We start from the raw sequence: 25,278 nt of genomic DNA on the forward strand, positions 1-25,278 counted from the left end.
AGGGACATCCAGCTGACATCAGCCCATTTCTCATGGCTGTTTGTGAGGAAACAAGAAAATAATGATATACAATTCATACCCTAACATCCAGCCTCAGTGTTCCCACCATTGTTGAAGTTGTATGAGACAAAAAACTGTTGGTGCTTGAATAGACCATGAAATTACATGCTGAAAAATAAAATAATGATAATAATAATAATAATAATAATAATAATAATAATAATAATATGAAATTTCAGCAACTTGGCACTCCCTATGGGGAGCAGGAACTGTGGGATTCTGTCCGCAAGGCCATGATGGACGTGGCCGACTGGCGGAAGCAGCTCATTACAGGGACTCTCACGTCAGACCAAATAATGCAACTTAAGTTGAAAATCACTCAGAAAATTGACTGGGGAAATCGGTGAGTTCTCCTTCATTTGCAGTATGCAGCAAATCAGAAGTTTAAAAAAAAACTTATTTATATCACTATTTGTTGTCATTTATTTCTTTTAACATTATTTTGAAGTTTCTATGCCTGTAAAATAGTTCGAGTATTTGTTCTGTATGCATATTGAAAAAAACTTAACTTTTTTTGTTCCAATTCTTGGTCCTAAACTAAGTACAGTGTTGTTATTAGAAAATGCTACTGGTAGTATATGAAAGTAAGTAGGACACATCTACATCATATATATTACTACTTACAATCATCCCCATATGTTTCCCAATAGTCTTCATAAGTGATTGTTGCTACCCTGCAAAGCCCAATCATTCCTTCCTATTATGGATTTATGGTATACATACATTCATACATACATACATACATACATACATACTTATATGAAGGCCATCTTCCCCACAAGGCACAATTTTCACAATCAAACCACTACCTTAACCCTTTGGTCTCTGATGGGGAAGAGTAAGTGTTCCTGTCCTCACTTGACAGGAATCAGTTGTACAGCTTGGGCAGTTATACACTACATGGATATTCATTGAATAACAAGAGTCATTCCAGGTTAATTTATTGTTGGAAACACCATCACTTTTAGGAAGCTGGGGCTGGACCTGGTACCGCGGGTGGAGGGGGAGATGGTGGACCCTGATGCTGTGAGTGTGGTGGAGCTGCATCGAGTGGTAAGTGCCTGCTGAGTCTCTTGTGTTCCATTATACATCTGGTTTTGTTGCTCATCACTTTCTCTTGCAAGAGCTGAGGATCTGTTTTTCTTACACTTTAGGAATATTTTTCCAGTGTTTTGGTTCTTGGCAATGAAAGATATATGTAATGGTAATTTTTATATGAAAATGTCAATTTGAAATTCATATGTTAGTCTTGAATTGTAAGGAATATTTAAAGCTAGATATTTATGAACAATTTTACTTTTACTCACTAACATTGAGTGTCTGTATTGCAGCACGCTCTGAGTTCAGAGGCTTCCCAGTCACATTCTCAGGTGGGTGAAATCTACACTTAAGGACTGCATCAGCATGCACACAAACCTGTCTAATTCCATATGTTAGGAAGTTAATGTTTTACAGAGAGAGTTTTGTAGCTAAGAGGACTCTGATGTATTACATTAAACTAACTGGGAAAATAATGGTAGTAAGTGTATGAGATGGAAAATTCATTGGATCCAAAAGGCATGAAATACATATGCCACAGTAATTTATGATAATCACAGAAGATTGATTGTGTCTCAAAGTTATATAATGATGTTCTGCTGTATTGTGCATAGAAAGAATGAATTCAGGAAGTGTTTTCATTACCCATTTCAATTCAAGAACTGATGATTTACTAAATACCAATGATTTGTGTTGTGCAGGGGCTTGGTACTCTGGCTAAGAGGAAGGAGAAGAGGAAGGTGCTGAGCCATCACTTGTTCTTCTGTATGCGGGACTTTTCGTACCATTTAGGAGAAGATGCGGAAGTGTATTTTTCACTGTATGATTCACAGAAACAGAAGTTTATTAGGTGATTATTTACTTGGATTTCTTACATATATATATATATATATATATATATATATATATATATATCATTATTATATGCATATTCCATGATTTATTTAATTTGCCACTGTGATCAATAATTTTATGTTGATAATTTCATGCTTTTATATATATATATATATATATATATATATATATATATATATATATATATATATATATATATATATATATATATATATTTATTTATTTTTTTTTTTTTCCAGTGAAAGATTTCTAGTCAAACTATCAAAGGAAGGATTTTCTAATTATGTAGAAAAAATTCATTCTAACTGCACCATATTTACAGTAAGTAGATTATTAATCTTAGATGTTACATATATTTAAGATATTGAAATATAATCCCATTTGATTAATTTAATATGTTCTTATATTGTAGTTTTCCATATTGTAATGTAACATCTACTGTTGATATAGAATCTTACAGTAGGCACATGTAGCAAGGATATTTGAACTATTGTTGTGCCAATCCCTCAGGACCTGGGAAGTGGTGATCTGGTGTCTGATCTGTATATTGTTGCCCATGTTGTGAGAGTTGGAAGGATGCTCTTCTCAGAGTCAGTAAAGAAGAATTCTTCGCATAATTACCGAAGACCATATGGAGTAGCTGTGTTCAGATTAGTTCAAACAGTGTTGCAAGGAGGAGATGGAGAGGTATGACAGTTTTCCATGTTGGATCTAGTGGTCTTTGAATTTTCAAATATGTAAATATCTAATCTTTTATTGAAATATTCAGTGTTTCATTGGTTGGTTTTTACTTTTGCTCAAGTTCTTTACTTTCCTTGATGCAGGTTGAAGTAACAGGGAAGCTCTTTACATCTGATGAGAAGGACTTCTGGCAACTCCATGAATTTATTATAAAGAAGCAAACTAATAAGTGTAATATATTGTCCAATAATGTTAGCTATGGTAAGTTTTTCTTTTTTCCTTTAAAGTGACCAGTATGCTTTTTCTAAGTCTTGAAAACATAAAGTTAGGGTATTTGTAAAAGTAGACAGTAGCAATTAGCTGTCTGCCTCACAGACACTGCAAAATTTTGCTGTCGTGAGGAGACCAAGGCTGACATAAGTGAACACAAAACATGTCTATTATGAAGATTTGATTGAGGTGAAGTGCTTATATTTTGCTTCCTGTAGGGCTGGTGGTAAGTGTCAAGATGGTGCATGGAGAGCTGGAGCAAGCAACTAAAGAGAATCCCCTTTTGCTCAAGAATGTCTGTGTTACTAAAAAACTTGGATTTTCTGATGTCATAATGCCTGGTGATGTCAGGTATGTAATGTATGTGTTTGTGGGTTTGTATAGTTGACACTGATATCTTTATCTCCATCATTATATATCATATATATATTCAAACATTGCAGTGTACTAAATAGAAATTTCTTCCACAGAAATGACTTGTATGTAACATTGAACAATGGGGAATTTGAGAGAGGGGGTAAATCTGTTGGGAAGAACATTGAGGTGTTGGTGTTGGCCTTGGATGCTGATGGACACCCACTACAGGTAATGGACTCATATTACATTTTTTTTTCAGCTGTGACTTTGACTTTGCAAATTTGCTGCTGAATCTGGTGTGATTGCGACTTTGTGACTATTTTTGACACCTCAGTGTGACTTGCAGCTTTGTGACTTTATGACTGCAACTTTTTTTTTCCTTGTGTGAGTCTGCAGAATTTCAATTTTAGTGGGATAGCAGAACTATGTTTTTTTTATATACAGTATGTTTTTTAAATACAGCCAAAACTTATATCTAAGTTCTCCTCCTCCACCATGTCCTCTTGGCTAAATGTCTTCTCCAGCCATGGCAATTTCTTCAAAAAATGTTGTGTTTGTTCCTGTTCACAGTCATGGCCAAAGTCACAGAAAATGAGTCTGTTCACAGTCAGCATCTTGACACCAGACAGTGCCAGATTTTTAGTTTTGCTAGAGAAAAAAACTTTTTGGGGCAAGTTTTACACAGTCTTACACAGGTGTATCGTTGTACATTAATGTATCTGAAACTTGTCAATTAATTTCAAAATGTCTTATGGAATATGACATTCTTTGAGCCTCTATTCATAATTTCAGATAATATTTAAAAAAAACAGCTTATATTTGTATCAAGGCAAGCAATTTGACACTTTCTACTGATCTTAATGGGTGTATACCGATACATACTTTCATTTGAATGTATCAAAGGATTTAGTATATTGTACGTCTGCCAGCAATGCTGGTTCTTTTATCTCACTGATTACCTTCGTACATAGGATATGACAATGAGTTCCATTATTTTTTAACACATATAAAATGTACAGTCGTAGCGGAAAGTTTGGGTACAAAATTACTGGCCACCCAAACTTTTCGCTAAACTCAAAACACGAAAAATACCTAATCTGCGACCAAACTTTTCGCTATTTTTCAATAGAATGGTTTATACCATTGTTTAACAGAGACAATACTCATGACTTGGCAACTCTGTTGAGTCACTCCGAGGCCCACGTGGTGTCAATGTGCTAGCATATATCATACGGATTTCATATTGTTTTGCGTTGGTCTTTGTGTTTTTGCCTCAATATCTCTGAAATGGGAAGTAGTAAAGAGCTAGGAAGAGGCACAATTGTTGCTATTGTAACCCTTTACAAAGAGGGCTATAATTGTAAAGATATAGCCACTTGTGTAGGAATAGGAGTGTGGCAAGTTCAAAAGTGGATCAGGAAATTTCGAGATGGGGGAGGTGACGCCATTCCTACCTGAAAGCCTCACTCTTTTTGGCCAAGGAAGATATCAAATTGTACTTCTAAGGTCATTAGGAGGCAGTTGGATAAAAATCCAATGCTCATAGCTAGAAAACTAAAGAAAAGTAATCCTTCACTGCTTCAGGATGTGTCTGTAAGATCTGATAATTTATTCAAAGATTTATAATATCATTGTTATTGTGCCAAAGTCCTTCCCTTGCTAAGTGCAAAAAACATGCATGATTGCTTAGCATTTTGTAAGAAATATAGAGATTGGACCCTAGAAGATTGGGACCAAGTTTGTGGTGTCGTCAGGCTGCAGATCCAAGTGTGTGAGGCGCCCCAGGGGGTCTGATCCCAATGACCCATGCTATACAGCTAAAGTGGTAAAGCATGCTCCAAGTGTTATGGTGTGGGGTTGCTTTGCGTTTGATGGAGTTGGCACTTTAGTGTTTCTTGAAAAAAAAATAGTGTAAATCAGCACAGTTATTTTAAGTTATTGTGTGATAACCTGCCCTAAAGTTTTGAAAAGTGTAACGCTAGTTGGTTTATGCAAGATGGAGCTCATGCTCACACAGTGAGTGTAAACTACTTCAAAAAGTGACGTGGAAATTCACCAGACCTGAATCCCATAGAGCATGTGTGGCATATCATTAAAAAATTGCTTCAGAATCGTGACACTTCGACATTAACAAAGCTAAATATAGAAATACAAGATATTTGGGATAATATTATTTCCAATCGTGTTGAAAAACTGGCAAGAAACATCCCAGCACATTTGGAGAAGGTCATCAAGCTTAAAGGAAAATTGTTTAGCAAATAATAAATGTCATGTACCATTTAAATGTCTACTGTATTTAAAGGTAACAGTTGTTTATGTCTTGTGCCCAAACTTTCCACTACGACTGTAGAAACCAAAATCAGCATCCTTTTATTTTTACTATTTGTGCTTACTGAAAAAAAGGACAATTACCTATTTGTAGCTTTATCTTATAATACAATTAATAAAGCATAATCATGCACCAGAAGTAAGAATGATAACATTAAGGTTATGTTGTTAATTTTGAATAGACATGTGCAACAATTTGTCTTTTTTTTTTCACATCAGTTTCTAAATTAAGTAAGTCACCCCTTTGTCCTGGGAAATCAGAAAATTCAAAATTCTAGTGTTGATAGGTATGTACCACCTTTGCTGTGAACAGGCTACTTAGTGGTGCAATTTTGCTTAGTCTGACTTTTTTTTCAAAATGTTTGTGACTTCTTACTTTTGCGACTTTAAAATTCATGGTGCAATAAAGTCACAAAGTCAGAGTTGTAATTTAGTGATGCAACACCCAACTCTACTGACATGCCAGCATTCCTTTGCAGTGTTGTAACTTCAATATTGAGTGATACATTTGATAAGCCTGATGAATTAGATGTAGTTTCTTGCAGCTGCTGTAGAAAGGAAATTTATGAAGGAATAATGTTGATTGGTAATACAGGCAACCCCTGATTAACGAACATTCACATGACGAAATTTCGCTACAATGAACGTTTCTTTTTACTACCATCTCCTTGTATAACGAACACCAAACTTGCTTTAACGAAATTTTATCAAGGTAATTTTTTCCAAGTTTGAAAGCCCCTCCGTATCACACAAGCTTTTGAATACACCAGCGCCTCTTGTGGACAAACGCACACCACTCACTCCCCTACCCTTCCTCGCTGTTAGTTCAAAACAACAGCGTCAGCAGCAGCTCGTCTTCCCTCGCTCAACATGCCACCAAAATGCCGTGCAACCAGCCCTGCAATGTCGCCTAGCGTTGCTAAGAAGACCAATTAGTCTCTTACTCTCGAAGTGAAGCTGGATATCATTCACAAACACGAGAGAGGCGAGAAAACTAATAGCATTGCTCGCCACCATGGCTTGACTCCATCTGCTGTCTCTACTATTTTCAAGTAAGCAGACTCTATTAAAAATAAAAAGGCTGGTGAGACTGTATCATCCTTGCAAGCTAAAAGAACCATCCGAAATCGTGACTCTGCAATGGATAAAATGGAAAACCTTGTGGAAATGTGGTACATAAGTTTTTAATGCGATACAATGATGCGCCATTTGTTTACATTGCACAGGTTGCCAGCTAGCGTTTTTCCTGCTCCACTCTCCCTCCCTTCATAAATTTAAGATCATCAACATTATAAAGTTACTTACATACATACATTAGTGTACATTATAATGATTTAGTCTTAAATTAAACTACTTAAATGTTTAACGTCATAATTTTTACCTTCATTAAACCTTTTACTCTACTATGATGCATTCTTGCTTTGTTTACTGTCAATGGAAGTTCAAGTCAGGGGTCAAACTTGTTATAATTGGTTTGCTTAACGAAAATTCATGCAATGAACGTTTTTTAGGAATGTAACCTGTTCGTTAAACGGGGATTGCCTGTACAGGCAACCCCCGTTTAACGAAGGGGGGTTACGTTCCTAAAAAACACTTCGTTAAGCGAAACTTCATTAAGCGAACTGATTATAACAAGTATAACCCCTGATTTGAACTTCCATTGAGAGTAAGCAAAGTGAGAGTGCATCATAGTTCAGTAAAAGGTTTAATGAAAGTAAAAGTTATGAAGTTAAACATTTAGGTAGTTTAATTTAAGTCATTATAATGTACGCTAATGTATGTATGTATGTAACTTTGTAATGTTGATGATCTTAACTTTATGAAGGGAGGGAGAGTGAAACGGGAAATACACTAACCGGCAACCAGTGGAATGTAAACAAAGTGCGCATCATGGTACTGCATACAAAACTTATGTATCACATTTCCACAAGGCTTTCCATTTTATCCATTGTAGAGTCACAAGTTCTGGTGGTTCTTTTAGCTTGCAAGGAAGATGAGGTCTCACTAGCCTTCTTAATAGAGTATCTTGACTTGAAAATAGTAGACAGTAGATGGAGTCAAGCCATGGTGGGAAGCAATGTTATTAGTTTTCTGGCCTCTCTCTTGTCGGTGAATAATACCCAGCTTCACTTCGAGAGTAAGACACTTCCTGGTCTTCTTAGGAATGTTAGGCCACATTGCAGGGTGTTTTGGTGGTAAGTTGAAGTAAGGAAGATGAGCTGCTGGTGACGCTGTTATGTTTTGACTGGGCAGTGTGTGGTGCGTGTGATCTTGATCTTGATCTTGATGCTACAGGTGACACAGAATTTCTTTTGAGTCAGGCCTTTGTATCGGCAGAGCCTGTGTTGTCCACGAGAGGCTTGATCTTGATCTTTATTCTATAGGTGTCTCAGGATTTCTCCTGAGGCAGGCCTTAGTACCAGCAGCTCCTGATGTATTCAAAAGCCTGTCAGCTTGCATGATACAGTGGGGCTTTGAAATTTGGAAAAAAATTACCTGGATAAAACTTCGTTAAAGCGAGTTTGATGTTTGTTAAACGAGCAGATGGTATTAAAATGAAACCTTCGTTATAGCGAAATTTCGTTGTGTGAACCTTCGTTAAACGGGGGTTGTCTATACTTGGTAAACTCATTTATTGTACTACAGGAGATCCTCGCAATTCGACGGGGTTAGGGCGGTTTATCATCGGTTGAACCAGCATTTATTTGAATCGTGAAGCAATTTTTCCCATAAGATACTTAAGAATTAGGGGGGATAGGGACCAACCACCAGCCTAGACCCCCGAAAACATCACTATAACCTCTAAAAAACACTAACTTAGAATAAATCAGTACTATTAAAGGCTTCATAAAATTTATATCTAACTTTTTTTTATTAAGCACAATAGGGTGCTATACAGTACATTTTGGGAAATAAAAAACACTTTCATGATGCAGCAGTCTTACGGTACTTGTCCCTGTTCTTCCAAATTGTTGATACTGTTGATCTAGGGACACCCATTTGTTCTGCAACGACACTGGAAGTTTTACCTGCCTCACACTTTCTTATAAGCTCAAACTTATCTTTGAAAGGCCCCTTAAGGGCAGTCACACTGGCCTATGATATGGGAAATGAGGAACATCCATTCCATATAGCTGGAACTTGCCCAGGATTAGCAGAGCAAAGTTGGAATGGCTTCATATCCATTCCGGTTCTCCGTATGCTATCCCAATGAAAAAATTAACATAATATATGTAATAAAAACCTTTTATTTAAACTAAAAAGAACATGCCTAAATTTTTCATATTGGAATATTAAATAATATTCCATCAATACAGAAAGATAAAGTATATACATATATGTCATGTCAATAGTTTGGACTCATGGCAACCACCCCCAACTCAAGAGTCGCCGTCGTGCACGTCTCGGTTCATCTTTAGTTTCTTTTACTTACTTTTCATCAACAAGAGGAAGTGCAAATGCAATTCCAGAACGAAGCACGGGTTGAGGTATAAGCGGCATATAATTTTGTTCTAGTTTATTTTGATTAGGCTTGATCTTGGTTGCTGGGCCATTTGCATAGCATAGCAAGAATGCGGACAGCTTGTGTGTGATAATGTTCCTGGTTTCGTACCAAGAACCATGGCCTGCGTTCCACATATCATAGGCCAGTGTGATACCCACTGGAATCCGCCTGGCTGGCTGGCAGCAGATTTGACCGGGTACATGGTGCGCGAGATATGAATGTCGAATTGGCGAGTCAGTCAGTCAAACCTTGAGGATTGGGTATTAATTAACTGAGTTTGAATTGTTGATAATTCGAACTGCGAATGGTTGAATCACGAGGATCCACTGTATTGGGTAAAATGAGGAGGCTCGTGTTTCTTTGTCATAGGGGAAGAATGCAGGTAGGAGTTATACCTAAGTTATTTAAGTTATTTTATTTAAATTCCAGTGCATATACAGTGGTATGGGCCATGAAGGGACCACAGAGCACTCTTCCATGATCATGTACCATAACAATTCTCCGCGATGGATGGAACGTTTAAAAGTAGCTATTCCTATAGACCAGTTTGCAGGAGCTCACCTCAGATTAGAATACAGCCATTGCTCAAGTAAGTTTTCTGTTTTACTGGTGATATGAAATATGCATTTATATCCATCCTTGTATATCTTATATTTATCTACCTGTGTATGTCTGTTTTGATGTCTTTTTAAAATTTTCTTAGTTACCTATGTATGTTTGTTCTGATGTCATTTTGAAATTCTCTTAGTTAAAGTTTTGAAGGGAGCCTCCACTTCTTCATATTAATATTCCTCTTATCTTTTAATAATTGTTCCTACTTTTATGATCTTTAGCTCGTGAAAAAAATGAGAAGAAGTTTTTTGGATTCTCATTTATACGTCTGATGGATGATGAGGGTGGGACAACCCTACGTGATGGCTCCCATGAGCTGTGTGTGTACAAGTGTGATGAGCGGTCCCGTCTGGCCGACCCCATGGAGTATCTCACCATGCCCTACCTGTCCAAGGCAGCTGCAGACTGTGTCTATTCCCTACCTTTTCAGAGATCTCCAAAAGAAATAATTGTTGTAGATACTCTTCTCTGCTCAACCAAACTTACACAAAATGGTAAAGTAAAATCTGAATACACTTTTTTTGATTGTTTAATGATTGGTTATGTCTTTAAATGAGGGTGTTGAAATCTCGGTAATGTAGGCATTATGTTCCAGATACAAATAAAATGCTAATTTCAATGTTCAAAACTTTGTAGTTATAAATGTAAGAGCTATTTATACATTATCAGTGGAGTAGAGAAAGAATTAATCCCTTTATGTAGAGACTTCAAGGCTAAGATTCTTAAAATTTATGTAGCTGCATGTCAAAGGCTAAGGATCTTAAAATTTGTGTAGCTGCATGTCCTCAGTTATCCACCCATTGAAGGGGAATGTCAATATGGTACAGAGATGATCTTGGTGCATATTTTCAGTATAGACAAGTATGCAGCCTATCAATATCTTGTTTTCTCTTTCAGTTGATCTTTTGTCTTTGTTGCGATGGCGATCAGCTCCAGAGGGCATTGGTGAGACTCTCTCCAGGTTGACGCGGGTTGATGGTGCCGAGACAGTAAAGTTCCTACAAGATGTGCTTGATGCACTGTTTGCGATGTTCTCAACTGATGATGGGAATTCAACCCAACATTCAGGCCATGTCTTCCAGGCCATGGTAAAGCTCTCTTTGGTTTTTCCTTCCAACTATTGTACATAATTGGTTTTTATCATCTCAAATAATCTGCAAAGTGAAGTTGGATGATTGTTAGTTTTTTGTGTGGATTTGTCACACAACTTAACTATCAAACATTTTTTTTTCCCCTTCCAGGTCTTTATATTTAGTCTTCTAGAAGACAGTAAGTTTGAACACTTCAAGCCTGTTATGGATGCCTATATCACAGGACACTTTGCAGCTGCTCTTGTTTACAAGTATGTACTTGTGCTGCTTTGTTTTAGTTGGTTTATAGAATTTATTACCCCTTAAATTGCAGATGTCCACAATAGTGGACAAGGCATTTTTTGAAGTAACATTCCTTTCAATTATATTTGTTTGTCCTCAAGTCCATTAAACACGTTGTTTTCTATCAAACAGTACCAACCTATGCTTCTTAGACTTATCAGTTGTCAGACTGTACCTTGTGCTAACTCCAAGAGAATATCCACTAGATACACCAGCACTACTCATCCTTCCAGTCAATTTCATTCCCAAGATGGGATCCCTTTGAGCTCAACACCCATCAGGAACATCAAAAAAGAATTGGAAACTAGTGAAACTAAAGTAGAATTAGACAAGATATTCAAAAGTACGATGATTAGCAATGACAGCAATACTACACTGAGTTACTGTAGTGATGGTGATGGATATGGTGTTGCTAGTGATTCCTCTATCCATGCTAATATGCACAACAATGCTATTTGCAAATTTTTGTAATAGTGATACTAAATAGATTTTGGATGGAGAGGAAGGCAGTGAAAATGTTGTAGCCTACAGTGGCCATTTGGCATGGCAGCTGTAGCCTAGTAGCACCTGAGCCAGTATTTACAATGTAGTGAGTGACTCAACACAAAGTATGTAACAAGCTCTAAAAGTTATATTTTTTTTTATTCTGAAAAATAAAAATAGTATTGTCTTCTATTTTCCATCTTTCCTTTTATTACACAATGTAATTGCAGCATTCTAGCATGGATGCTACTTCATTGCTAAGTTTAGCAAGTTATAATACTAACCATTGATTTTTACAATAGAATGGAAGCTGAGTTTTTTATGAGTGTTTCACATAAGCTGTATAAAAGTAATGCTTCTTATTGCTAGATAAAAGGAAACAAGTTCAATAGACTTGGATATTTGTTTATAATACTGTGTTTTTCACATTTCCTGCTTCAGAAATCCGTACTTATTCTACCAGTGCTTGTATAGCATTCAAATTAATTTTAAAGGACAGCTGAGAGTATGGGCTTTACAATGATACTTCACTCAGTAACATGTTTAATAGGAGAGAAGATATAGGAAGGTATGTTTTTGCATGAAAATGCCCACGCAGGAGGCTAGGCACGGCAAAACATGTCCACAGTTTAAGGGTTAATATCATAATACAATATCTTGTTTGATACTATTTTTAATTATTCAATTCATCAACTGACTACTCTTGTAATTTAAATTGAAATGGTTGTTAACATTGTTTTCCCAACATGACAGGGGTCTCATCAGCTGTGTGAGGCATTTATCAGACCTCTGCCCTCAGACAGAAAAACAAGAACCAATCATGAGATGTTTTCGTTCCCTTGAATATATCTTTAAATTCATCATCCAGTCAAGATTACTCTTTGCAAGGGCAACTGGAGGACAAAATGAGGATTCCTTTAGAGTTGATGTGGACTCCTTATTTGAGTCATTTGCTCGCATGCTAAACATGAACCTTGAAAATATTGAGGCTTCTCAGGTAAGTTTTGTCATGACATGTTAATATGAATTTAGTGTTGCATTTTTTAGCATGACTCAGATTATAGTGGAGCATTTGTAGATACTGTTGTGAAATGACAATTATATAGTGGGCAGAAATGGCTTTGTTGGAAAGATTTACTATTAATATTGCAAAATGTTAATCTTTTCATCTTTGTGTACAGATGACTCTGTTGGAACACCTGCAAGGAACATGTGATCAACTGAGTAGAGTGTTGACTCCAGGGGAAGTGGCCAATCATATCAATACTTTATTTAATGCAACTCCTGTGGAGTCATCAAGAGTGATTACAAGAGCCAAACTTCATGCAATGAAAAATGCTGTCAACTCAACAATTTTTGATGATGATGGTATGATGTTCATTATTCTATTCATACAGTGTTGGGCTTTATTAGGTTACCTTTTTTTTATTTATTTATTTTTTTATTTGCTTGGTAACATTGCAAAAAAATAAACAAATCGTTTGACTTACAGCAAACCCTGATTAAGTCAGATTCTCTAATAAGCTGGTTATTGAATAAGTCAGACCTTTTCATATTTTTTCTTCTTTTTTTATATGTTCCAAGTGCATCGCTAGGCATTTTTTCCCTTTTGATTGAATAGTTTTAAGCCATTAGGCTTATGTTCTGGCTTAAATAACCCTGAGAGCTCTTACATTGTTAGTGTCATTTGAGAAGTTCTCCAGGATCAGTGCTGACACAGCTAACAGCAACTGTGAGGTAGTGTCTACCTCAGCTTTCATGTACATAAGAGATATATTTTCTATGCATGTGTGTATTCATCACTCCTGCCATATCTTCTGGGTCTTCGTATGTTTCATTATTGTATTTTAGTTTGCTTATTTTTTCTTTACCCTTCAGCTTGCCGTTTACATATCTGCAAAACAATTTTGGCTGGTCCTTACATTTATTCACTATATCCTTCTTGTAGTTTTTTTGTTCCAATCTCTGAACCTTGATGTACTTGTTTCTTTTCCAGACATAGTCTAACTAGTGATATGGTCTTTATTTCTTTTTCTTTTCCATCTATTCCAGGCTTTTTCTCTTTCCATCCTTGTTAACTCACATCTTCTGTTAAACCACTCATTCTGTCTACATTTGTCTATTTTCTTGATTGGCACATGTTTCATTATTTTTTCATTATAATTCTCCATTAAAATATTCCACTTCTCTTCAGTATTCCCCAATATATAAGATTCAGTCCAGTGTGCTTGTTCAAAGTTTTTCCTTAATTCTGCAAAGTTAGTTTTACTGTAATTTTACCTTCTATTTTTATAGTCTTTGTTCCTAATTTCTTACAGTCCTTCTTTCATTCTGAATTTAAGTAATACATGATCACTTTTACCGAGTGAACTCATATATTTCAAGTTGTAGAGTATCTCTGGTTCTTTAGTAATTACTAAGTCCAGTCATGATGGTTCTTCATTTGCTCTATACCTTGTGCTGTCCTTCACCATTGAGTTAGGATATTGTCTACTGCTAGATTCAATAGCATTTGTCCCCTAAGATGTTTCTCATCTCTCAGTTGTCAAGTCTTCCAAAACTAACATTTTCTGGTGTTATTAAGCATGTTCCCATATTCTGCATTTCCACACAAGTTTGTTCTGGGTGGGACATAAACAATGGCAACGTTCCTTTTTCTTTCTCCTGCAATTCTTACTAGTGCTTTCAGCACTTCAGCACTCCCTTCTCCATAAGTTATTTCATCCACCTGCAGCTCTTTCTTTACAAGTAGCCTCCTTTTTTTTGTTTCTCTATTCTTCTATATATTGTTACTAATTTCTCCAATATTCAATGCTTCAGATCCTCCATACAATTTTGTCTCAGTTAATCCCACGATGTCAGGTTTGTTTTCTCTTAAATAATCATTCAACTCTATTTTTGCCATTAAAATACCATTTACATTTGTGTATGTGACTTTTAATATTTTTCCTCTTCTACAGTGATACTTATTTCCTTTATGTTCTCCCTCCTTTTGTACCACTTCCTCAGTCTCATGTCTTTGACCTTCCAGTAGCAGCTCGTCTTCACCTCTGGTATTCTGTCAAATTTTTTTTTTCTTTGGCTGTTTCCCCATAGCTGCCTGAGTTTAGCTCTTTCCTTTTCATTTAGATCACGTCTCAATCATACATTTTTAAATGCTTCTCTCCTTCCCAGCCTCCATAAGCCTGCAAGGATTTCCTCAGTGCTTGCTTGTGATCTTATTCTAATTTTTAACAGACGTTTATTTCCTTCCTTGTATTTCCCCAATCTGTTGACTTCATTTTCTTCACTGAATCTCTTTCCTTCTTTTTTATCATCCTTCACCTCCATCACTACTTTCTCAGCTTGCTTTTTCTCAAATTCCTCTCTTTCGTGTCTAATTGGCATAACTTTTTCCTTTAATCCAAAGATAATAATGCACTTTTTCTTTTCCACAGTATCCTTAACCAAATTTTCCTTTTCCTTAATTACCTTTACTACCATTTTGGCAACCTCTTGTTCGCTTTCTATAATCTTTTTAAACTAAGTTTCTGCTGATCCTGGTTCATCTTCCAACAATTTTGTGGGTTTATGTGTGTGTATTTACCTAGTTGTATATTACAAGGTTTGAGCAGGGCTGATTGTGACTTGTCTCCATGTTTCCATTTATTCAACTTTTCTTTAGATTTGTGCACACTTTCTGCTGTTACAGTCTCTTCATGTAATCCATTCCAGATGTTCCCCGTCCTATGTGGAAAACTGAACTTCTTAATGTTCCTCAGACACGTTGACATTTCATGATCTTGGACATGTCCTCTTGTACATCTACCTCCATTTTGTCAGTAATACCAGGTCTTGTCTATCTATCTTTTCCATATGATTTACTAATTTAAACATTGTTATTAGGTCTCCCCTTTCCCGTCTATCTTTCAGAGTTGGTAGTTCCATTTCCTTGTCTTTCTTCATAGGGAAGATCCTTTATTTCTGGGACCATTTTTGTAGCAGTCCTTTGGATTCTTTCTATTTTCTTGATGTCTTTCTGCCTGTGTGGTGACCATACTACTGCTGCATATTCTAGTCTACATAGGTCTTATCATAGTGGTTATGATCTTTTTATCATACTTCCCCTGTAAATGAATGCCACCCTGATATTAGTTAATGTCTTGTATATGGAAGTAAATAGTTAATTTATATGTCTTTCTCTAGTCAGTGTGTCTTGTAAAATCATTCCCAGGTCTTTCTCTTCACTCCTTTTCATTATAATCTCTTCCATTTTATATTCCCATGTAGGTCTTATATTACACTCGACCCCCGTTTATTCAGACCTTGTTTATCCGGATTTCGTTTAATCCAGACAGTGTCCAGATAATAATTTAATAATTTGAGTCCAGACAGCCAACAAATGAATTCAAACAATGCATGCCTCACGCACTTACAGAAGTGCCCGATAGATAGTGGCACCGCTGTGTCAGGTGGTTGTAAACAAGTTCAGCCGACACTAGTGAACACTTTGTATTGTCTGATATCATTGAGCAAGTTTGTTAATTTTTCTGTACCTTAGAACTCTTACTTATGTCTCCCAAGGATGTAAGGGTAAGTGAGTGGCATTAGCTGTGACATAAAAGCTGGAATTAATAAAATTAGAGCAAGGAGCTAGAGTTGCGAGTGTTTGTGAGGAGTATGGTGTGGCCACATTAGTAAATCAAAAGGTAAACTGCTAGAATATTCTACTAAATACTTTGTGGATGCATCATCAAGTAAAAGTGGTAATGGCACACCAAGGTAAAATGTAATTTTTAATGCTAAGATTAATTTCTTCACTTTCCTGTTTTTCATACAAAAAAGTTGCAGTTCCACTGTTTCTCTTACTTTCGTCCGCTGAGATTTCAAAAAATTCCACCTGGCGCTTCGCCTGTCAGCGCAGTGCCCGGCGCTGCCGATGGAATCGGCTGTGCTGCTCCTCAGTTAATTCTCATGTGCATTGAAACAGACTGGGGGAAGAAGGGAGAGCACTTGTTTTTGTATGAAAAAAAGGTAAGTGAAGAAATTAATTTTTGCATTAAAAATTACATTTCTATCACAGACATGTTTTTCATACAAAAAACTAGCAGACTCCAACATTTAAGGAGGTAGGAGTCAACATGATTTGGCAGGCATAGAGGGTGAAATAACTGTCCATTGTGGAGACACTAACCCATGGTAGGGATTGGCGGGAGAAAGAGGGTGCTGAAGAATGCATCCAGGTGCATGGGAGTACTCCTTGACCCACGTGTCTCAAAAATTAGAGCCCTAGGTGACCAGTGGTGAGTGTCCTAGGAGCGTGCAGACGCCCATGACTGGAGGTGTGAGCTGAGAAGAGCGCTCAGTCCCAGCTACTGACCCTCTACCCCCCTTGGCTGAAGGTAGCAGGACGGTACGAAAAAGCCCCCAAGAAAAGCAACCTTGAGTGTACTTCCTAGGGTTGTGCATGGCCAGGGGCAGTAGTTAGTCAACCACGTGTCCAGCAGCGACCACTGGACCCAAGGTGAAGATATCCCCCTCCTGTCTTACTATTTCCCGGAGATAATGGTCAGCAAAGACCGAGTGCGTCCTCTAGCAGATTGCCCTCAAAATTGAGGAAACAGAGCAGTTCTTCCACTTCCACATGAGCATAGAGGTAACAATACCACAGATGTCATCGGCAATGATCTTAAGCTCGCGGCAGGAAGAGTCAGGGAAAGAAGCGTGGGCTGACTTGATGGTATCCTGGAGGAAGAAGGAAATTGTTGCCTTGGACATAGGTCTGGAAGGACACTTAACAGCAAGAAAGAGGTTTTGGGGTCTTGTAGGTGAAGCCGTCCTGTGCAGGTAGTGATGAAGCGCCCAAACCAGACGTAGAAGTCTCTCCACATCCTCAGAACCCATGACGGTAGCAAGGCTCTTAATACGGAATTCCCGTGGAGTACTGTGGGCGTCACTATCCATTTTGGCAATAAACTCAGGAAGATACGAGACAAGCAGATCCTGTCCCTGCCAGCTCGTCTTGTGAGAGAGTGCTTTGATCTCTCCTACCCTCTGTGCTATAGCGAGAGAAGCAGAAAAAGAGTCTTCTTATTCAGGTCTCTGGTAGACGAGAGCTGCAGAGGTTTAAAGGGAGCCATGGTTAAGTAGCAAAGAACCACATCCAAGTTCCAAGAAGGTCTAAGATCACTTGTAGGACTCTGTAGCTGGGAAGAGAGGCTCTGATAATAAGCTTCAGCACCTGGTCATTGTTGAGGTCCAACCCTTTGATTGCCAGAACGCTGTTAAGCATTGCCTTGTAGCCCTTGATAGCAGAGGTGGAAAGATGACAAACCTGGCGCAAAAAAACAAGAAATTGTGCGACTTTCTGGACCGTGGGATTGGAAACGGTATGCCCGTTGTCCTTGCACCATTTTCTGTACCTCTTCCACTTGTGCTGATAGTTTAAAGAAGGTCTCTTATCATGTGCCAAGATTTCTGCCATCTTAGAGGGGAAGCCTCTGTATCTCAAGTATTGCTTGACAGTCTCCACCCTGTTAGCTGAAGCCCGTGGAGACTGTGGTGGAACCTGTGGGTGTAGGGCTGAATCAAGAGGTCCCACCGAAGCGGAAGGCGTTGGGGTAGATCTCTTGACACCTCCAACAGGTCTGGAAACCACTCTCTCTGGGGCCAAAATGTATGTATGTAAGTAACTTTATAATGTTGATGATCTTAAATTTATGGAGGGAGGGAGAGTAGAGCGGGAAATACGCTAGCTGGCAACCTGTGGAATGTAAACAAAGGGCACATCATTCTACCGCATACAAAACTTATGTACCACATTTCCACAAGGCTTTCCATTTTATCCATTGCAGAGTCACGAGTTCAAGTGGTTCTTTTTGCTTGCAAGGAAGATATGATATCACCAGCCTTCTTAATAGAGTCTGCTGACTTGAAAATGGTAGACAGTAGATGGAGTCAAGCCATGGTGGGAAGCAATGCTATTAGTTTTCTCGCCTCTCGTGTCTGTGATTATTTGTTCCTCTCCCATCAGATAGTTCCATACCAGTCTTCTCTTACTCTTTCCCAATTCCATTACGTGACATTTCTTGGCATTGAACTCTTATTTCCATTTCTTACTCCACTCATAGATTTTGTTTATATCTTCCTGCAGCAGCAAACAGTCCTCACGGGTTTTGATTACTCTTAGCAATTTTACATCATCAGCAAACAAATTAATTTTGTTTGTCATTTACATATACCTGGAACATAATGGTGGCTAACACTAACCCTTGTGGCACTTCACTTGTTGTTTTACCCCAAGATGAGTTTGAATCTCTGATCATAGTTCTCATCTCTCTGTCCTTCAAATAATCCCATATCCAATCGAACAAAGCTCCTCTCAGTCCTCTTATGCTCTCTAACTTCCAATGTAATCTGCTGTAAGGGATATCAGTGACAAATGCTCAAATTCTATACAATAAATACTGCTTAGCAAAACAAGTATGCCTAAAATCTTCATAGAATCAGTAATTCTCTCTCTTATTAAAAACATTCCTGAGGAAATTACAAAACCAGGGAAGAGGACTTCTGATATATTGGGTGCAAGAAAAGAACATACCTTACAGGAAGCAGATGGACCAATGAAAAATACACAGAAGTGATGCAGAGGATGCTATGAGAAAATCTCACTCTCTGAGGGATACAAGGTGGCCACAAACAAGGCTAGGAGAGTATCCACCTATTACAATGAATGTGAGGGTCAACCACTCATTTGCATTTCATGTTTCAACGAAAAACATGACTTGTGTAATTAGTGATCAACATTATGATGATTTAATATTCCATTATTTTCTTATATTGATTGTATTTTTGAAGTAATGTCACCAAACATTACTTGTTATTCAGAAGCCTATTTTTTCTTTCAACAAATGAAATTATTGTCTTATAATTTTTAACTTATTTTCCAGCACCTTAGCAATGCATCTGCAGTCATAATAAATACAAATTTATACACAAATTGTTTACATACTCAAGTTTGTAATAGTTTTTAGAAAGTGATATTTTGGCCTCAGATGTACCAATACACAACAAGTGAAACATTTGCTCGGTACATGGGTGGCCCGATACGCGGTTAATGTGTTAATATGCATCTTAATATACAGTACTTCTGCTTTTCCTTCCCCATATTCCACTTGGTTTACCACCATCTCTTTCCTTAACATTATCATGACTCCTTCTTCTTTACCCCCTCTGTCTTTCCTCCATACGTTATATCTATTATCTATGTCTATTTTGATTGCCTCATTGAGTTTTGTTTCAGCCAGGCATACAATATCCGGTTTTTCTTTCTTTATATAATTTTTTAATTCTAATTTACTTGATAAGATCCCATCTATGTTCGTATACATAATTTTTAGTTTCTTGCCCTTATCACTTTTAGTTTAACTTGCTGTTTCATTGTTTGATCTGCTGCAGTCTCTGACGAGACAGCCAGACGTTACCCTACGGAACGAGCTCAGAGCTCATTATTTCCGATCTTCGGATAGACCTGAGACCAGGTCACACACTCACACCGGGACAACAAGGTCACAACTCCTCGATTTACATCCCGTACCTACTCACTGCTAGGTGAACAGGGCTACACGTGAAAGGAGACACACCCAAATATCTCCACCCGGCCGGGGAATCGAACCCCGGTCCTCTGGCTACGTGAAACCAGCGCTCCTAACCACTGAGTGTGTGTGTGTGTGTGTGTGTGTGTGTGTGTGTGTGTGTGTGTGTGTGTGTGTGTGTTGTATTTACCTAGTTGTAGTTTTACAGGGCCTGGGCTTTATGCTCGTGTGGCCCGTCTCCATATCTACACTTATCCAATCTTACTTTAAAAGTGTGCACACTCGTTGCAGACACTACTTCTTCATCTAAACTGTTCCACGTCTCAATACATCTCTGCGGAAACTATATTTTTAATATCTCTCAGACATCTTCCTTTCTCAGCTTTTTACTATGCGATCTTGTGCTTCGGATGTCATATTCTTCTCTCAGGATCAGTTTCTCATTATCCACTTGGTCCATTCCGTTGATCAATTTATAAACTTGTATCAGGTCTCCTCTCTCCTTCTTTGTTCCAGGGTTGGTAGATCCATAGCCTTTAGTCTCTCCTCATATGTCATCCCTTCAAATTCTGGAACCATTCTTGTAGCCATTTTTTGTAGCCTCTCCAATTTCCTTATGTGTTTCTTTTTATGAGGGGTCCACACTACTCCTGCATATTCCAATCTGGGTCTTATTATAGTACTTATCAATTTCTTCATCATTTCTTTGTCCATGTAGTGAAATGCTACTCCAATATTCCTTAGCAAATTATATGTTTCTCTAAAAATTCTATCAATATGGCTTACTGGTTGATTGTTTTCTTCCATCGTCACTCCTAAGTCCTTTTCCTTTTTACTTTCTCCAGTTCTACTCCATCTCCCATCTTATAGATTCCCACAGGTCGTCTTTCACTCTTTCCCATTTCCATGACATGGCTTTTGTTCACATTGAATTCCATTTCCACTTCTTACTCCATTCCCAGATCTTATTTAGGTCTTCTTGCAGTATTTCACAATCCTCCTTTTGCTTTATAACTCTGCACAGTTTCGTATCATCCGCAAACAAATTTATGTAGCTGTTCACTCCTTCTGGCATGTCGTTAATATAAATGAGGAAAAGTATTGGTGCCAATACTGACCCCTGTGGCACTCCGCTTTCTACTGCTCTCCACTTGGACTTCATATCTTTAACTACCGTCCTTATTTCTCTCCCCCTCAAATAATTTTCTATCCATCTCAATGTGCTTCCTTTTAAGCCACCCTTCTCCTCTAACTTCCACAGTAATCTTGCATGTGGCACTTTGTCAAACGCCTTTTTTAAATCCAAATAAATGCAGTCAACCCATCCTCTCTCTCTTGTACTCTATCAACTATTCTAGAATAGAAACTCAATAAATTAGTTACACAAGACCGTCCTTTTCTAAAACCAAATTGGCTATTTGATATTAATTTGTTGTCTTCAAGGAACTCGATCCATTGTTTCTTTATTATTCTTTCACACATCTTGCATATTACACTAGTTAGTGATACCGGTCTGTAATTTAAAGGTTCTTCCTTCCTTCCGCTCTTATATATGGGAACCACCTCAGCTCTTTTCCATTCTACTGGTACTGTTCCATTTTCTATTGAGCATTTTATGATGTTGTATATAGGACTTGCTAGTTCTTCCCTACATTCTTTCAGTATTCTGCCTGAGACTTCATCCGGTCCCATTGCCTTCTCTTCATCCAGTTCCTTCATTAACTCTTTTATTTCAAGCTTGGTTACTTTAATCTCTTTCATATAGATTGTCTCTCTATTACCCTGTGGCCTCTCAAATTTGGATTCCTTAGTAAAGACCTCCTGGAATTTTTATTTAATAGTTCTGCCATACTTTTGGGTCTTCCACCATCCCGTTCTCTCCTTTTAACCTTTCTATTGTTTCTTTTTGCCTAATTTTTCCATTTATGAATCTATAGAACAATTTTGGTTGCTCCTTACATTTTTCGACAATGTCTTTTCAAGTTCTTTTCCTCTTCCTTCCTCACCTTAACATATTCATTTCTTGCTGCCTTGAAGTTTTCCTTATTTGCTGGATTCTATTTCTCCTCCACCTTTTCCATGCTCCATCTCTTTTCTCCTTTGCCTTGCACACCTTGCATTAAACCAATCTTTCTTTCCTTCTTCTTTAGGTCTATATTTTGGGACATATTCCTGACTCCTGTTTTGTATATTTCCAAAAATAAGTTATATTTGTCTTGCATTGTCTCTGAGTTTTCCATCTCCTCCCAGTCTACGTTTTTAAAATAGTTCTTGAGATTCTCAATATCAGCCTTTCTGTAATTTAATCGGTCTCCTTTGTATGAATCGTCTCTATCTTCCTTTCCTCTTCTATATCTATTTCTAATATTGCATGGTCACTCTTTCCCAATGGGCACTTATATCTTATATCATCATTCATTTGTATACCCTTGTAAAAACTAGGTCCAATCTCGCCGCTCGTCGTTTCCTCTGAATCTTGTGCATTCCTTTACTCTCTGGTCCATCATATTGTCTATCATTAGGTTCAAGAATCTTTCTCCCCAGGCTTCTTCCCCCATACCACTTTCATAATTTTCCCAGTCCACTTCTTTACAGTTGAAATCTCCTACTAATATCACTTTTCTCCTTTCTTTAACGATTCTCATTAGACTCCTTATTGTGTCATCTATCATGTCTTTATATTCTTGATTGGTCCATGAATTTGTTTTGGTGGCACATATGTTACAATGATTGTTATCTCTTTTTATTAATATGCATCTTAATATACAATACTTCTGCTTTTCCTTCCCACATTCCATTTCATTTATCACTATCTCCTTCCTTAACATAATCATGACTCCTCCTCCTCCTTTACCCACTCTGTCTCTTCTCCATACATTATACCTATTATCCAAGTCTATTTTGATTGCCTCATTTAGTTTTGTTTCAGCCAGGCATACAATATCTGGATTTTCTTTCCTTATGTAATCTCTTAATTCTAATTTACTTGATAAAACCCGTCTATGTTCGTATACATCATTTTTAGTCTTTTGCCTTTATCATTTTTAGTTAAACTTGTTCCACTTTTTCTCTTCCTTCTCGTTTATATACCATTTCCTTATCCTGTCTCCTAGAATTCTCCAAAAAATGCCTTCTTCTCCTCTTCTGACCTTTCATTATTCTTTTCCTTACTGCTGCTGCCAGTTCATTGTATCTCTTCCTTTCTTCCTCATTTCTATTTTTCTTTATATAGATATCCTTGCAGCCTTCTGTTTCTCTAAGTTTTGTTGTTCTATATAATATTTCTTCTGTTGCTGCTTGTGATTTTAGTAGTATTTTAATTGGTCTCGTTTTCCTTCTTGATATGGTCCCATTCTGTTTATTTCTTCTACTTCCTCTTCCAAGTTCTGCCTATCTTCGTCGTTTAGATTCTTCAGTAGGTCTTTGACTGATTTCATTTCTTCTTTTCTCTTTTGGTCTATATTTTATATTTTTTCTTTTATTCCAAATACGACTACACTCTTCTTTTTTCTGCAATTTCTCTAACTAGATTTTCTTTTGTCTTGAGGACTCCTATCATTTTGTTTGTCATATTTTCTTCTTTTCTTTAAGTTGTTCTTGAATCACCTCCTGAAAATCAGCCTTATCTTTCTTATCTTGGACTCTCCATGCTTGTACTTCTTTTTTAATCACGTTCTGTACTCTTTCCTCTTCCTTGTTTACTAGATCTTTCAGCTTCTCTTTTTCTTTCTCGGCTTTACCGAGTCCTTCTTCCATCTGCTTTTTGTAGTTAGCTACTTCCTTTTTTAGTTCTTCGTTTTCCGCTCTTAGCCTAGCTTCATTTTCTTCCACTTTTTTATCCTTTCTCTCAGTTTTATAAACTCTTTATCCTGTTCTTCATTCTCTTTCATTTCCATCTTCTCCTTTATCAGTTTATCTAGTTTATATTCAATATTTGACACTCTTTTTAGTAGTGAAGTACATGTCGTCGTATCGAACCCTTCGAATCCAGGCTCACCCACATCAGCATAGTCATCATCAGCTTTGCGCCACCTTCTCCTAATCTCACGTCTGCATTTTGATGGTATCTCTTTTCGCTCATCATTCCTTAATAATTGATTTCATGAAGAAAAATGAGACCACACTACCTGCCCAGGCCACTGTAAAAACTGTACAACCGGTATGTAGTGAAGATCAGCTGCTTGTCGGAACGGCGCCAGTGCGTCCTTCCTCTACCGTGTCTCTAATTTTCTTATGTGTGTGTGTGTGTCCACAGTCTTATTTTAGTACTTATCAATTTCTTCATCATTTCCTTGTCCATATAGTGAAATGCTACTCCAATATTCCTTAGCAAATTATACGTCTCTCTGAAAATTCTATCAATATGGCTTACCGGTTGATTATTTTCTTCCATTGTCACTCCCAAGTCCTTTTCCTTTTTTACTTTTTCTAGTTCTACTCCATCTCCCATCTTATAGATTCCCACTGGTCGTCTTTCACTTTTTCCCATTTCCATGACATGGCTTTTGTCCACATTGAATTCCATCTCCCATTTTTTGCTCCATTTCCAGATCTTGTTTAAGTCTTCCTGTAGTATTTCACAATCCTCTTTTTGTTTAATGACTCTGCACAGTTTCGCATCGTCCGCAAACAGATTTATGTAGCTGTTCACTCCCTCTGGCATGTCATTTATATATACGAGAAAAAGTATTGGTGCCAATACTGACCCCTGTGGCACTCCGCTGTCTACTGTTCTCCACTTGGACTTCATATCTTTAACTATCGTCCTTATTTCTCTCCCCCTTAAGTAATTCTTCATCCATCTCAATGTGCTTCCTTTTAAGCCACCCTTCTTCTCTAACTTCCATAGTAATCTTTCATGTGGCACTTTATGAAAAGCCTTTTTTAGATCTAAATAAATACAGTCAACCCATCCCTCTCTCTCTTGTACTTTATCAACTATTTTAGAGTAGAAACTCAATAAATTTGTCACACATGACCGACCTTTTCTAAAACCAAATTGTGTGTGTGTGTGTGTGTGTGTGTTTTTTTTTTTTTTTTTTTGTGTGCTTCATGGATGTAGTACCTTTTTACATCACAGTGACCTTATCAACTGTTATTGGGAATAGGCATGCAAAATGAGTAACTCAGATTTTATAATGAT

At 37.4% G+C, this 25,278-nt stretch overlaps 1 protein-coding gene across 1 annotated transcript in view; it reads left to right on the top strand.

The window, feature by feature from the left end:
• Positions 1 to 227: 227 nt before the first annotated feature.
• Positions 228 to 25,278, top strand: part of LOC123499093 (dedicator of cytokinesis protein 3-like) — a 131,357-nt gene continuing 106,306 nt past the window's right edge. The window contains exons 1-15 of the mRNA XM_045246714.1: positions 228 to 403; positions 1,029 to 1,113; positions 1,392 to 1,430; positions 1,800 to 1,948; positions 2,193 to 2,274; positions 2,464 to 2,640; positions 2,778 to 2,895; positions 3,123 to 3,255; positions 3,375 to 3,489; positions 9,524 to 9,683; positions 9,928 to 10,200; positions 10,604 to 10,794; positions 10,948 to 11,048; positions 12,316 to 12,559; positions 12,744 to 12,930. Of these exons, the coding sequence (XP_045102649.1) occupies positions 228 to 403; positions 1,029 to 1,113; positions 1,392 to 1,430; positions 1,800 to 1,948; positions 2,193 to 2,274; positions 2,464 to 2,640; positions 2,778 to 2,895; positions 3,123 to 3,255; positions 3,375 to 3,489; positions 9,524 to 9,683; positions 9,928 to 10,200; positions 10,604 to 10,794; positions 10,948 to 11,048; positions 12,316 to 12,559; positions 12,744 to 12,930 (2,230 nt within the window). The remainder of the gene's footprint in view (positions 404 to 1,028; positions 1,114 to 1,391; positions 1,431 to 1,799; positions 1,949 to 2,192; positions 2,275 to 2,463; positions 2,641 to 2,777; positions 2,896 to 3,122; positions 3,256 to 3,374; positions 3,490 to 9,523; positions 9,684 to 9,927; positions 10,201 to 10,603; positions 10,795 to 10,947; positions 11,049 to 12,315; positions 12,560 to 12,743; positions 12,931 to 25,278) is intronic.

The sequence above is a fragment of the Portunus trituberculatus genome, chromosome 49 (assembly GCF_017591435.1).
Source record: "Portunus trituberculatus isolate SZX2019 chromosome 49, ASM1759143v1, whole genome shotgun sequence".
Taxonomy (NCBI): Eukaryota; Metazoa; Arthropoda; class Malacostraca; order Decapoda; family Portunidae; genus Portunus; species Portunus trituberculatus.